The 15,217-nt window shown below is 43.1% G+C and overlaps 1 protein-coding gene across 2 annotated transcripts in view; it reads left to right on the top strand.

Moving 5' to 3' along the window:
* The window catches only part of pank1a (pantothenate kinase 1a), a 64,158-nt gene extending 50,903 nt beyond the window's left edge, over positions 1-13,255 (top strand). For both annotated transcript variants that reach the window (XM_084321028.1, XM_084321029.1), the window contains exons 8-9: positions 505-630; positions 7,429-13,255. In XM_084321028.1, the coding sequence (XP_084177154.1) occupies positions 505-630; positions 7,429-7,488 (186 nt within the window). In that variant the 3' untranslated portion in view covers positions 7,489-13,255. The remainder of the gene's footprint in view (positions 1-504; positions 631-7,428) is intronic.
* Positions 13,256-15,217: the final 1,962 nt, after the last annotated feature.

The following is a 15,217-nucleotide window of genomic DNA, read 5'->3' on the forward strand; positions in this document are numbered from 1 at the left end:
TTCTTTTGGAAAGAATGAAATAAAAATACTTTTTTTTTCTGCAAATTTTGGCGACTACAAGTCGACTATACAAATCCTTATTCGGGGACAGCCCTATTATTATATATATATATATCTTTTTTTTTTACACATTATTTATTCGTTTATATTCTGAAAGGCGGGTGCATGTGTCAGATTAAACAAAGGAGACGCACATTTATACTTGTATTGCAAGGATTCCACTTCACATAGAGCTTGGGTTTGGCGCTCCATGTAGGTTACCAAAGAGACGTCTTCACTACCAACTTCAGATAGACTGCTGTATTTAAGATATTCAGGGGAACAGTATTTCTATATTACGTGTCTTTGGTTTTTTTATACTGGTTTACCATGTTTTGCTTTCTTTCCACTAAATTACCGGTAAGCTTTTGTCGGTCGTGGTTTTTGTTTCCACATTCAACAAATAAATTGAGCATTCTGTTTGTGTGACATTTTTATAAATTTCTTTTGTCTCGCCCCAACCAGAAAATTGAACGTGTGGTGTTTGTGGGGAATTTCCTGAGGATCAATACGGTGTCAACCAAACTGCTGGCCTACGCCATGGACTTCTGGTCGAAGGGACAACTCAAAGCCCTGTTCTTAGAACACGAGGTCAGTACTGAGGGGACGACTCAAAGCCCTGTTCTTAGAACACGAGGTCAGTACTGAGGGGACGACTCAAAGCCCTGTTATTAGAACACCAGGTCAGTACTGAGGGGACGACTCAAAGCCCTGTTCTTAGAACACCAGGTCAGTACTGAGGGGACGACTCAAAGCCCTGTTCTTAGAACACGAGGTCAGTACTGAGGGGACGACTCAAAGCCCTGTTCTTAGAACACGAGGTCAGTACTGAGGGGACGACTCAAAGCCCTGTTCTTAGAACACGAGGTCAGTACTGAGGGGACGACTCAAAGCCCTGTTCTTAGAACACGAGGTCAGTACTGAGGGGACGACTCAAAGCCCTGTTCTTAGAACACGAGGTCAGTACTGAGGGGACGACTCAAAGCCCTGTTCTTAGAACACGAGGTCAGTACTGAGGGGACGACTCAAAGCCCTGTTCTTAGAACACCAGGTCAGTACTGAGGGGACGACTCAAAGCCCTGTTCTTAGAACACGAGGTCAGTACTGAGGGGACGACTCAAAGCCCTGTTCTTAGAACACAAGGTCAGTACTGAGGGGACGACTCAAAGCCCTGTTATTAGAACACCAGGTCAGTACTGAAGGGACGACTCAAAGCCCTGTTATTAGAACACCAGGTCAGTACTGAAGGGACGACTCAAAGCCCTGTTCTTAGAACACGAGGTCAGTACTGAAGAGACGACTCAAAGCCCTGTTCTTAGAACACCAGGTCAGTACTGAAGAGACGACTCAAAGCCCTGTTCTTAGAACACCAGGTCAGTACTGAGGGGACGACTCAAAGCCCTGTTCTTAGAACACGAGGTCAGTACTGAAGGGACGACTCAAAGCCCAAAAACATAATCCCTCTCAATCATCGGGCCGAGATTTATTTCACGTCACAAATAGATCAATACAGTCCGTATTAAGCTCTTAAGCCTGAGCCCTATTTTCTGAAAATCCGCCTAAAAATACATACCTAAGTAAATGGAAGATTGCTCCACTTCTACAAGGTCCATTTGCATGTTCTTTGTATCTAGGGACATCTATGGATCTCAGGGAATGTATTCCCAGCAATATTGTGTCTGTTACTAGGCTTGAGTAAATTGTAATGAACCAAAGGAGAATATAAATTCAAATATATATATATATATATATATATATATATATATATATATATATATACGGTATATCTTTTCATCTTTGACTGTGAATAACACCATGCTAAAAATGACCAGACATGACAAACTACAGGTCAATGGTACTAAATCCAGATTGAACTCTGCCATTGGGAAGAGGAGATTTAGCCCGATCCATAGATGTATGACTTGGTCATAATAAGGTAATTTATAGGCCTGATATTCTATATTCTATATTCCTATTCCTATGTGTCCGGATGGCAAAATTCTGTACTGTATCTACAAAAAACCCTGTAAATGATCTGCCCTTTATTCATTTGCTTAGATTTTTTGTACACTTGATCTCAAGAAGGTGCTGAATTTGGTCAATGTTAGCATGGTGCCATGGTGTTATTCACCGTCAAAGATGGGAAAGTATATATATATATATAATAATTTTATATTCTCCTTTGATTCATTACAATTTACTCAAGCATAGTAACGGACACAATGTTCTCGTCACTGGAAATACATTCCCTGAGGTCCATAGATGTCCCTAGATACCAATAACATGCAAATGAGCCTTGGAGAAGTGCAGTAATCTTCCATTTACTTGGGTATGTACTTTTAGGCAAATCTTTTGGAAATATGGCTAGGGTTTAACGGGTTAAGACTATACACTCGTACAAACATAATCCCTCTCAATCATCACTTAAGACAGGGGTGGGCAACTTTGTATATGGTGAGGGCCACAAAATGTCCACAATCAATCTGGGGGGCCGCATTGTTTATCGGCAGTCCCGCCAGTAGTACCCCATCACTCAAATAGCCCATAATAGTCACAGATGTGATAAATAAGGTATATAAACAATTATAATTTGTTGTAACTTTGTTTTTATTCCATTTCAAATGCATTTAGTAATGCAATTTCAACTTTATGAATTTATAAACAGCTGAATTTAAAAGTATTGCTGTAACCCCAAATATATACAAACATGATCAATTATAATTAAGGCTTCTAATAAAATAAATGTATGAACTTAAAGCCCACTGCTCAACAAACACAAAGCAGCATTCCTGCTGCATTTCACTACAACAGTAAATCAAAAGTGCAATAATAAATTATTTTGTTAAATGTATAAACTTTTATCCTGCTACTAAACAAAACATTATAACACTGAAATGCATGTTATGGATATGAAGCACTCAGGAATGTTTTGTTTAGTAGCAGGATACAAGTTTATACATTTAACAAAATCATTTATTATTGCACTTTTGATTTACTGTTGTAGTGAAATGCAGCAGGAATGCTGCTTTGTGTTTGTGTTATTAGTGTTATCTGAACACTACAAAAGTAAACAAGTAAAGTGCAAGTAAAGTAAAGTGCAATACTACATGCCTCCCATTGACCCTTTATCAAACTGGCATGACATTCACCCTCGCCCCACAGTGGGTCAATAATGGTTATAATAATAATAATAATAATAATAATAATAATAATAATAATAATAATAATAATAATGGTCCCCTCTCTACACCTCTCCATCATCTCCCCCCCCCTCTCTACACATCTTCATCATCTCTCCCCCCCCTCTCTACACCTCTTCATCATCTCCTTCCCCCCCTCTACACCTCTTCAGCATCTCCTCCCCCCCCTGTCTTTAATGAGACACTTGTGGTCTCTCCATTTGGCACACAATAGCAGGAATGTCAACTTCAATGTTTGTGCATGCAATCTGTATCAGATGAAATAATGTTTCATCCGACAGCCTGTTTCTCTCCTTTGACTTGATGTGCTTCATGTTTGAGAAATTGCTCTCACGTATGTATGTGCTCCCAAACATACTGGCCATAGAGAGGGCCTGAGGAGTGGGAAGCGGGGCTCAGGTAGCAGTTTCCAAAACGAAATTCCCCTCTCATTTCTCTTTGCTTGAAAAAAAGGATCTGACTGTAGCTTGCACAGTTCAAGCTGCAACGGTGGGGGCTGCTCTGACACCGTAGCGGTGAGGGGGCCGGCAAACAGCGCTATCCGTGACTGCATGCCGTTGAAATCTTCAAACCGATCATTGAATTGCATTTGCAGTGTTTCAATGTCGCTCCTGTACTTTCCGACGGCTCAGCCATCGGATTTCTGTGTGTAGCTGCAAGTCGCCATAATCAGTGTCCATCTCTTCCAAAAAGGAGACAAACTTTCTATGGTTTAGTGACCTGTTGCCTCCACAAATTAGATTGGTAACCTTGGTAACCAAATCCATAACATGGCTGTATTCAAGCTTCTTGGCACAGAGAGCCTCCTATATCAGATAAAAAAAAAGAAACGATTTAACGACTCTCGCATATAATTTGACTACACTCGACTCGCATTGGTCATTATAGTGACGCACAATAGATGGAAATTATGTTAGCGAACTTACCTAATGTATAATGCAGTGCAGCATTGGACACTCAACGCCACTCTGACTTAGAAGCCCGGCGAATCCATCGGTAACAACAGCCGACAGTTTATCAAAACCCCCATATTGCTGCACGGCACTTTCAACAGCGTTGAATATGTGCACACTAGGGCTGACCCCTATTAGTCAAATAGTCGACTAATCGATCGAAAGGAGCCATTGTTGACTGCCAACTCTTCTTAGTCGAATACAATACAAAAAAATAAAAAAATATTATAATTTTTTATTTTTATTTTTTTTATTGGCCTGGGGCCGCATGGAACGTCGGTGAGGGCCGCCAGTTGCCCCTCCCTGACTTAAGACAATGTATAGACTCGTACATGAATGAATGAAAATGAATGAATGAAAACTTTATTTAACAGATTGCAGAATGGGTACAGTACATCTCAATACACACAATTGTTAAGGGGATGCAGACCAGAGAAAGACGCTTGTCTTGTTTACATCAGGGTCCCACATTTTCAATTCACTTCCCTCTCAATCACATTATTGCTTGCATGTATCCTCTCCCGTTCCCCAGGTGTAAAATGCTTGGATAAACGCGCTGCTAGTCGGCAGTCCGTAGTTCTCTGCTCTCGTTTTCAAAAAGAAAATGGAAAATATTTTCCTGCTTCAAGTTGAACCTAAAATGTTTCTGACAATATCTTTAGTGTTAAGTTTGATATCTTGAGTGATTCTCTAGTGACATCTAGTGGCTGAAACTGCTTAGTACGCCTTTAACAGGGATGGAATATAAACATTGCAAGAGCAAAGATCATGGATTTTGCAGAGGTTATGTGAGGTAGGAAATGTATTCAGCTTGTAGACTATAGAACAACAATAGAAGACTCTGTTGGAGACCTTTAAGTCCTGTTTCTAAAACACTGAACACAGTCACACTCGCACATGTCATGTTGTTCATGGCTTATCTGTGGAGTAGGGTATATCTGCAGAGCCACAAGCCCAACGTCTGGGCGGGGCTTCGTGGCTTGTACTTGGTTTGAGGCGGGTCTTCGGGCCCTGTACTCGGTTTGACTGGGCGGGGCGTCGGGGCGTATACCTTGTCTTGTTTCCTGTAAAACCCGGAAGTAGTCAGTTTGTGCTGTTTTTTAACCCTAACCTTAACCCTAACCTTTACCCTAACCTGTTTGTAAAAATAAACGGCACAAACTGACTACTGCACAGTCAAACTGAGTACAAGCCTGAATGCACAGTCAAACCGAGTACAAGCCCCGCCCGGACGTTGGGCTTGCGGCTCTGCAGATATCCCCTATTCCTATTGTATCTGTGAGGCTTGTGATTGTGTAAGGTGTATTCTACCTTGTCCCACAGGGGGGCGCTCTTGGCTCACTGTTAGTTATAGAGATGGTCATGTGTCCTCCACATGTACTGGATGTATTATGAGAGATTTAATGGGCCAAGTAAAGAGCTTCAACCAAAATAATAATATACATGATATACAGTACCCATGTATGTACAGCACACACGCACAGCACAATCACACACAGGCACAGCACAAGCACACACAAGCACAATCACACACAAGCACAATCACACAAGCACAGCACAATCACACACAGGCACAGCACAAGCACACACAAGCACACACAATCACACACAAGCACAATCACACACAAGCACAGCACAATCACACACAAGCACAATCACACACAAGCTCAGCACAATCACACACAAGCACAATCACACACAAGCACAGCACAATCACACACAAGCACAATCACACACACAAGCACAATCACACACAAGCACAGCACAATCACACACAAGCACAGCACAATCACAATCACACACAAGCACAATCACACACAAGCACAAACACACACAAGCACAATCACACAAGCACAGCACAATCACACACAAGCACAATCACACACAAGCACAATCACACACAAGCTCAATCACACACAAGCTCAGCACAATCACACACAAGCACAGCACAATCACAATCACACACAAGCACATTCACACACAAGCACAGCACAATCACAATCACACACAAGCACATTCACACACAAGCACAGCACAATCACACTCACACACATGCACAGCACACTTACTCGCACACAAGCGCAGCACAGTCACACTCACATTCACACACAAGCACAGCACAATCACACTCACACAAGCGCAGCACAATCACACTCACACAAGCGCAGCACAATCACACTCACACAAGCGCAGCACAATCACACTCACATTTACACACAAGCGCAGCACAATCACACTCACACAAGCGCAGCACAATCACACTCACACAAGCGCAGCACAATCACACTCACATTTACACACAAGCGCAGCACAATCACACTCACATTCACACACAAGCACAGCACAATCACACTCACATTCACACACATGCACAGCACACTCACATTCACACACAAGCGCAGCACAATCACACTCACATTCACACACAAGCGCAGCACAATCACACTCACATTCACACACAAGCGCAGCACAATCACACTCACATTTACACACAAGCGCAGCACAATCACACTCACATTCACACACAAGCACAGCACAATCACACTCACATTCACACACAAGCGCAGCACAATCACACTCACATTCACACACAAGCACAGCACAATCACACTCACACACAGCGCAGCACAGTTACCCACAGTAGCTCACGCTCAGATTCAAGATGAGTGCTGCACAGGGCGGCTGGGTGGCGTAGCGGAGATTGCACTAGTCACCAACGCAAGAGACTCCGGTCTCGACTCCCCGAGTCAGCGTTGCCTCCGGCTTGGGCCAGTCGTCATACTATCTCAATTGGCAGAGGTAGCGGGTGGAAGTCGATGGGTGGGGATTGGACGTTGTGGACTGCGACTCCTACAGGTCGGTTGGGGGACGCCTGCACAGCAGAGACAGGAAGTAGCAGGGGTAGTGTGAGCCTCCCATGCGTTACACCTCGCCACTGAGTCCGCGCTGTCTGGTGAAAAGATGCGACAGGCTGCCTCCTCGTGTACCGGAGGGGACACGTGATGCAAGGCTTCTATCCTCCCTACGACCGACCAGTGGGAGGCATAGTCTAGCAACGTTCAAGACAGGGGAGGGGAGAATTGGCAATACGAAATCGGGATGGGAGAAAAATAGAAAAATAAGGAGAAAAAGTGGATACAAAAAAAAGATTAGTGCTGCACACACATAGTCAAGAGTGCAGTTGTTATGGAGAAGTGTTTACTGACCCCCCCCCCCCCCCCCCCCTGTGTTTCCAGGGTTATTTTGGAGCGGTGGGAGCGCTGATGGAGCTGCTGAAGACGATGGAGGAGCCGTGAAAGAGCACCACATTGTGATGTCATCAACCCCTTAGCGGCATGACGTCATGGACCCACTGCTTCGGGAGGTCCTCCCCACAGGAGGCCTCCACAGGAACTACTGGGAGGGAGACGGATACTGGGAAAAGCCATTTTAATAATTTAAACAAATGTACATAATATCCTCCCCGGAGAATCCCCCGAAATAGAGGTTTTAATATTGTAAACACTAATTTATGGTGTCCTACGAATCTGCTCTGTGTAAGTGTTGGGGGACGAGACGATGGAGCGTTTTAGTTTCTTGGTACTCTGTGTGTGAGTGAGTGTGTGAGTGAGTGAGTGAGTGGGTGAGTGAGTGAGTGAGTGAGCGAGCGAGTGAGTGTGTAAATAGCTACTGGAGCGTCACGTTGTGTCCTTTAAGGCCGTGACACTTTGTCCCATTCATTTGACCATGTTTGCCTGTCAGGGGTTGTGATAAGGGTCCTCATGGAGTCCTTACTAAGGGTCCGTATGGAGTCCTAATTAAGGTTCTTTATTAAGGGTACTTATGGAGTGCACTGAAGCCAAATCCTGCTGATATTCCTACTAGTCCTGCTATATTGACCTCACTTCCTGTCTGTCCTGCTATATTGACCTCACTTCCTGTCTGTCCTGCTATATTGACCTCACTTCCTGTCTGTCCTCCACTGAATATGGCCTTCTCTTTTTTTTTTTATATACTTTTTTTTTCTTCTTAAAACTCTGTAAACACAACGTTGTATTGGCCGATACGGACATTTATCAGCTGTTAAATGATGGGACCAAGGTATTGACTTCCAACAGACGGCGCTACAACATGTGGTGATTTGTTTAGATACAGTGCAGTGCTATGGCGCCCCCTGTTGGCAGACAATGGGAACCAAGAGGCTTGTTTTGTCAACGACCTCAACAGCCCCTGTCATTGTCATTGGAAATTCTTACTGCATGTACGAATGCTGCCCCCCCCCCCCCCCAGCTCTGGTGCCCTGTGATTGGTCAGGGAAAGGCCTAGACCAGTATTTCTCACACTGTTTTATGTCAAGGAACCTGTCTGACAAGATGTTTGTTCTTGTATATGATTTAGAATTCCATAACTGCCTGTTGGTGGGGAGATACTTGAAAGTTAATATTTACTTTTATACCTTTGTCTCATTGGTCTGACTTCTAGCCAATGAAGTAACGGCGATATCAAACTGTTCTCGTCTCATTGGCCTGTCTTCTAGCCAATGAAGTAACGGCGATATCAAACTGTTCTCGTCTCATTGGCCTGTCTTCTAGCCAATGAAGTAATGGCGATATCAAAGCCTAGGTCAAAGGTCATTCCATCTGCTTCCGGCCTGTTCCTCCAGGCCTCTTACCTTCAATGGGATGTCATCACAGCTGAACACAAAGTGCTCGTTAACAGTTTAAACCACTGTTTTTAGATAAAAATACCCACAACGTCACTCACGGTTAGCCCCTAGTGGTGGTTCACATGTATGGCGCTTTGTTTCACATTTATGACGCTGTGTGTCCTTGGTATGTGTTTAACCACATGAACGGGGACCTTTGGATCTTCCATATCTTGGGAACGGTCGTCTGTTCTGTATCTAATTGCCTTTATCAGGGGTCTCCTCCTGGTGGGTCCACTCCCCCCCCCCCACCCCCATGACTTAACCCTTTCACTACCGTCTGCAGTGTGACAGTAAAGGGTTAACATTATGTCTTGTCGTCGCAGTGAAAGGGTTAACCTTTGGTAGTGCGGCAGTGGAAGGGTTAACATGCTTTCATAGGCCTCGGTTTCGTTTGGAAGATCCTCCGGTTTAGTGATTTACTGGCACTGTATAATGTTGTTCACACAATAGGCTGACGATATCGATCTTTACCATTAATGAATCTTTCCTAGAGACTACACTTTAGACCCTAACAACAACCCGATTGCTGCAATCTGGTGCTGTTTTCTTAGGTCAATAGAACCAACTGTATAGTCCAAGGAGAGAGCCTGAAAGACCACAACAAGCCCATATTGTTTAGGACAATAATGGCCACCGCTGACCAGGAAGCGTTGATGGTTTTGGACGGGCCAAATTCATCTAGTCATCCATCCATCAATTCATCCCTCTATCCACCTGGAAACTTTCATTTCCAAATCAAACGATGATGAAACATTGCTTTTTGCAATCTTTCTTCCACAAAACCTCGCCAGCTGTGATGACGTCACAGAATGTGGTATTCTTGCCGTTTTCTCTCTTTTTGTTTTATTTCTCTCTTTTTGCCTTCCTCCTCTTGATGGATTCATAACCAATGGCCTTGACCTATCAGGTGCCACATAGCTTTGACACTGAGATGGTATAGGGGTTACCCTGTGCCACCCCAAATCTGCCCTGGTTGCCTTGGTGACTGTGGCCTACGCTTCCTTTCTAACCTGCCAAATCCTCTACTTTTATATACATATTGTTGTTTATACTATATTCTGTTGAGGTGTCACTGAGGTTGCAGTTTGTTTGTTTTTATTTTTTAGCTATGTAACAAGAGGACTAGTGTTTTTTGGATCACTCTTGAAAAAAAGAGTACCTATAAAACTCACCCACCAGCAGACATAAAATATAGCCACATATACAGTTGATGCTAAACTGTACAACATTCAATCACATCCATAGCATAACAGTCGAGACACAGCAGGCTTTCTCCCCAAAAGCAATGCTGACTTACAGACAGTACAGCTAAATATGTCCCATTGACTTACAGTACAGCTAAAGATGTCCCATTGACTTACAGTACAGCTAAAGATGTCCCATTGACTTACAGTACAGCTAAAGATGTCCCATTGACCTACAGTACAGCTAAAGATGTCCCATTGACCTACAGTACAGCTAAAGATGTCCCATTGACTTACAGTACAGCTAAAGATGTCCCATTGACCTACAGTACAGCTAAAGATGTCCCATTGACTTACAGTGGAACCGAGATGATTCCTGTGTCCAGGTGCTTTTGGGGAACCTAGAGTGAGACAAGGGCTTGTTCACTAGGCATCACTGTTGATCAGAACTGGATTTTTTTTTTTTTACTTTTCATTATTTTTGTTTTCACGGTCAGTCGTCTGTGTGTTGGACCTGCAGATTCCCACCCGGCGTACAAAATGGATGGCATTACTTCTCTGGGATCATTGCTCTGCACAACAGAACCAAACGTCATCCCCCCCTAAAGGAAAACTAGACCCTGTTGTGCCTCTTGTGCTCTGAATGTAATGGATATGATTTCTCTCGGTTGAATTGGTTCTCCATGTGCAACACGGTACACTTATGAAGCTCAACAGCCGGCTTTCTCCAAAACGTCTCCCTGAGTCTTGCTAACTGACTGCTAACTGAGGACCTTGGGAATATGCTGTGGGTGTCCACCAGAGACACTGTCTCCCCAAATTGTCAATCTTTCAAGATTTTAGAAAAGCCGTTTGATTTTCCCGATTGATGTCCATGCATATTCAATATGGCATGGTCTAAGGTCGACCTAGACCGAATATAGGAAACATGTCTGGTATGGGGAAGAATTATTTTTTAAATTCATACATGAATTGATTATAAATTACAACATTGGGGGCGGCTGATTGGCGCAGTGGGCAAGGCGCTCTCGCCTCTAACGCAGGAGACGCTGGGTTCGAGCCCGGCTCTCGGCGTTGCTACCGGCTGGCCGGTCGTTCATACTAACACACTTGGCAAGTGTTAGAGGGTGGGAAAGCCGGTGGGTGGGGATTTGACGTTGTGGACGGCGACTCCTACAGGTCGGTTTGGTGACGCCGGTGCGGCGGAAACAGGAAGTAGCGGGGGCAGCGTGAGCCTCCCACGCGTTACTCCTCGTCACAGAGTTCGAGCTGCTGCGGTGAAAAGATGTGACAGGCTGCCTCCTCGTGTACCGGAGGGGACACGTGATGCAAGGCTTCTGTCCTCACTACAGCCGACCAGTGGGAGGCATAGTCTAGCAACGTTCAAGACAGGGGAGGGAAGAATTGGATAATACGAAATTGGGATGGGAGAAAAATAGAAAATAGGGAGAAAAAGTGGATCAAAAGAAAATTACAACATTGGGAGATGTAAGGTTTCTGCGGTAGACTGACCTATGAGATTTCATATTGTATTTCTTATGTAAACTTTTTATTTTATTTCTAGTATTGTGGATTAATTTGGTCTGCTGGCCTGGCCCATCCAAAACGGTCCAGCTAACCAGAATGTTTTGCCCCGCCTGTACCGTTTGCTGCTGCGAGTGAATGAAATCGAGGTGTAGCATTGATCCGTATTCGAGATCTTGGTTGGTTTGGCCATGTCGTTGAGATACTTCGGGTATTGTGTTGGATCTGTATTTGCTTTCCATGCGGTTTGCTGTTCTCTTGGGGGGCCTCCTGGTGCTTCTGACGAGAATTTTTAAATTTAGGTTTTTCTTTTATATGAACTTGGTCATGCGAAGTAATGTCAGGACACCGCAGATCACAATACATCACCGGGCCCCATTATAAATAATGCCCGTGTTCAGGAACAAATCCGGTCATTTGAGTAAATAAGCTTTTCAACAAACCTTGGGTTTACTGTGTACTAAATAAAGAGGACATTTGGCCTGTTAAATGGTACTAGTTTAAGATCTTGATATCTTTTAATTAATGGAGCTACGAACATGTTGCGAAGAGAGGGAAAGGACAGGTGTTTCCTTTTGTTTTCACACATAACATACTATAGTGAATCCATATGAACAGGCAATGCAGTTGTTCCCCTATTGAGCTCCTTGTTAATATGCCAGCAGAACCTCCTCCCCTCAAATAAAAAGGAAAGTTGTGGAATTTGTAAAAAGAAAATATATATATATATATTGTTTTGTAAAGGAATTATGCAAAGACATGTGTTCTTGTCCTGGGAAATCCTGTGTGAATCTTGATGGAGATTTGTCTCCTAGCCTGTTGTGTGTCCTGCTGATTTGAGTCGTCCCCCTGCCCCCCGGGACGTCTCCTGGGTCTGATTTAAAGCATTGAGGGATGCAGTCCCGTCCCAACGCTTCAGCGCTCGCCAACGTTTTGGCCGATGAGGCGCGGGGCGGCCTCATTGGTGCTAAAACCCATCGAGATTGTGTAATCTGTGTTGTGGGTGTGCAGTCACCCTGAAACTGTATTCTGGAATGCTTGAGTGGCAGACGGACATTTTGTATCATTGTTGATTTTGATTGTACAGAGATTTTGTTTATAATATATAGATTAATGATATGATATATTCTACACCAGCAATCTTGCCTGCTGATATGAACCTGTTTTAACCTCTTGGGGCTTGGATTCCTAAAAACAGCTCAGTACCAAGGCTTCATTCATAAGCTGCTGGTTTAGAGCCCTAACACAGACTGAACATGTGTCTAGGTTCAAACCACGGCACGGCTACACACTAGAGGGACTCGAATGTCTCTACAAACAACCTACATATTAGGAGAATTAGGGCCAGTTTAAAAAAAATAATAAAAAAATTGGATTTTAGCCTTAGTCTAGGACTATAGGTGTAATCTAATCAGTATCTGTGGAACCGGCCCTGTATCGTTTCCAATACCTCTTTGTTGTGTGTTTTAAACTCTGTGGGTTAATCCGTAGTGATCTGAGAGGAAACCAAGCTCTGGTCGTTAGTGCTGCTGCTTTAACGCTCTCGCTTCAACCAGAAAAAGAGCTAAAGATCACTGACTTTATGCTGAGTGCAATGTCTATGTACTGAAGTGAAGAGATTCTTTTTTTGTTTGTTTTTCTAAAAAGGAATAAAACTGTAAAACTGAAGGTCTTGGGGTGTCATTTGTTTGTTGGGGTAAGGAGTATGGGTTTTGAGTTTTTTGAGAATGCAAGTGCAACAACCGAATAGAGTAGCTGAGCCATAGATAACCACCACTAGTGTCTTGACCTGTTCTCCAATCAATAGGAGTACTGCCTGGTGATTCACTCACAACTTGATTTTACAGCTACAAATACATGGGATGGGATGTCCAAAATAAATTTAAACAGACTTTTGGTTATTCAGTGCAAGGGTTCAATTTAGGATACAAACAAACCTTAACAGATAACCATGACATGTAGTTCATATATGAACAAGTTTTAATCTGCATGTAATGTAAATGTTGTCACTACTAATTTGTCAAGCCAATGACACCATTGTCAACAAGGCAAAAAAGAAAAATATGCTTATTTATATATTAATATGATTCTTAACAGTAGAAGCACAACCAAGAGAGTTTGAGTTCACACCTCTATAACGGTTACATTTTAGGACCCCTTTGAGTAGAATTTAATATTTCACTGCTATACTGACAAAATATGAAGGAAAATTACTACGAAAGAAGTAATGCCATACGAATTGTTGGGGGGCTGGGCCTGGGGAATTTGATTGATTGAAAACTGTATTAACAGATTGCAGAATGGGTACAATACAGTACGGCTCAATACACACAATTGTTATCGGGATGCAGACCAAAGAAAGACTTTCGTCTTGTTTACATCAGGGTCCCCCATTTCAATTAATCGTCACTATTATTACCATACATGTATGTATACTGCTTACTTTGCAGCCCGGACGTTTCCCCCAAACACATTTAAGTGAGATACAGAGAAGTTATCGCAACATAGAAGTGACTTCTTAATCCAATACATTTGTAAGGCCTCTAATTCGAATTATTAAATGTAAGACCTTGAACCCGGTTTAAGTCTGAATCAGAAAGGTCTTTATTGCCAAGTAGTTTAACATGAACGGACAGATAATTACAGTAGAATAAAAATAATAGGTCAGGGCTGTACAACTGTGGTCAAGTAGGCTATATACACTGATTGATTGAAAATTGTATTAACAGATTGCAGAATGGGTACAATACAGTACAGCTCAATACACACAATTGTTAAGGGGATGCAGACCGAAAGACTTTCATTTTGTTTACATCAGGGTCCCCCATTTTCAATTCATAACATATGACATACAGATAGACAGTACTGTTGCATCTAGACATTTATGACATACCAGATCTACAAATATACAGTACTGTTTATGTGTACAAAAGGAGTCTAAAAAGAGAGTATATATATTTGAGGGGGTAGAAACTGTACATTGGAGGAGGTTGGGTAGGTGGAGTGGGGAAACTACATTGGAGGGGGTTGGGTTTAGACATTTACAGGGGCCAGTTTTGAATTGCAGTCTCCCGTAGGTGCTCTTTGAGAGTGTTTTTGAAAGTGGGTAATGATTCACATTCCTTTACAGCTGTGGGTAGGGCGTTCCACATTGATGTGGCATAATTGCGAAACGTGTTTAGTCCCTTGTTTGAGCCGAATCTGGGTTGCACATGATTTGTGGAGCTCCCTCTGGTGTTGTGATCGTGGTATTCACTGACCTTTGGGAAGTATTTTGACATGTACATGGGTACCTTAGTGGTGTAGTGTATCTTGTAGACCAGGCCCATTGCAAGTTGCTGTACTCTGTCGTCTACTCTAAGGCAAGCCATCCTAGGTAGTCAAAGTGGGCAGGGGTGAGGTGCAGTGGCGGACTCAGGCTGTTTGAAGGGCAGGGGCGAAAAGAAAAAAAGGACACCTACTGCACAACATGGGACCCCATCAGTGAGCAAAAAGCTATGATGCGTCATGTATGGTGAAATAGTCTTTATCCTTGATTAAGATTAACATTAGAATAACAGACAATCCAGATTAATAGTATAACCACACCTCTATGATAAAAACACAGGGAACAATACACCTTTAAAATTT

The sequence above is a fragment of the Notolepis coatsorum genome, assembly GCF_963971535.1.
Source record: "Notolepis coatsorum genome assembly, chromosome: 9".
NCBI classification, from domain to species: Eukaryota; Metazoa; Chordata; class Actinopteri; order Aulopiformes; family Paralepididae; genus Notolepis; species Notolepis coatsorum.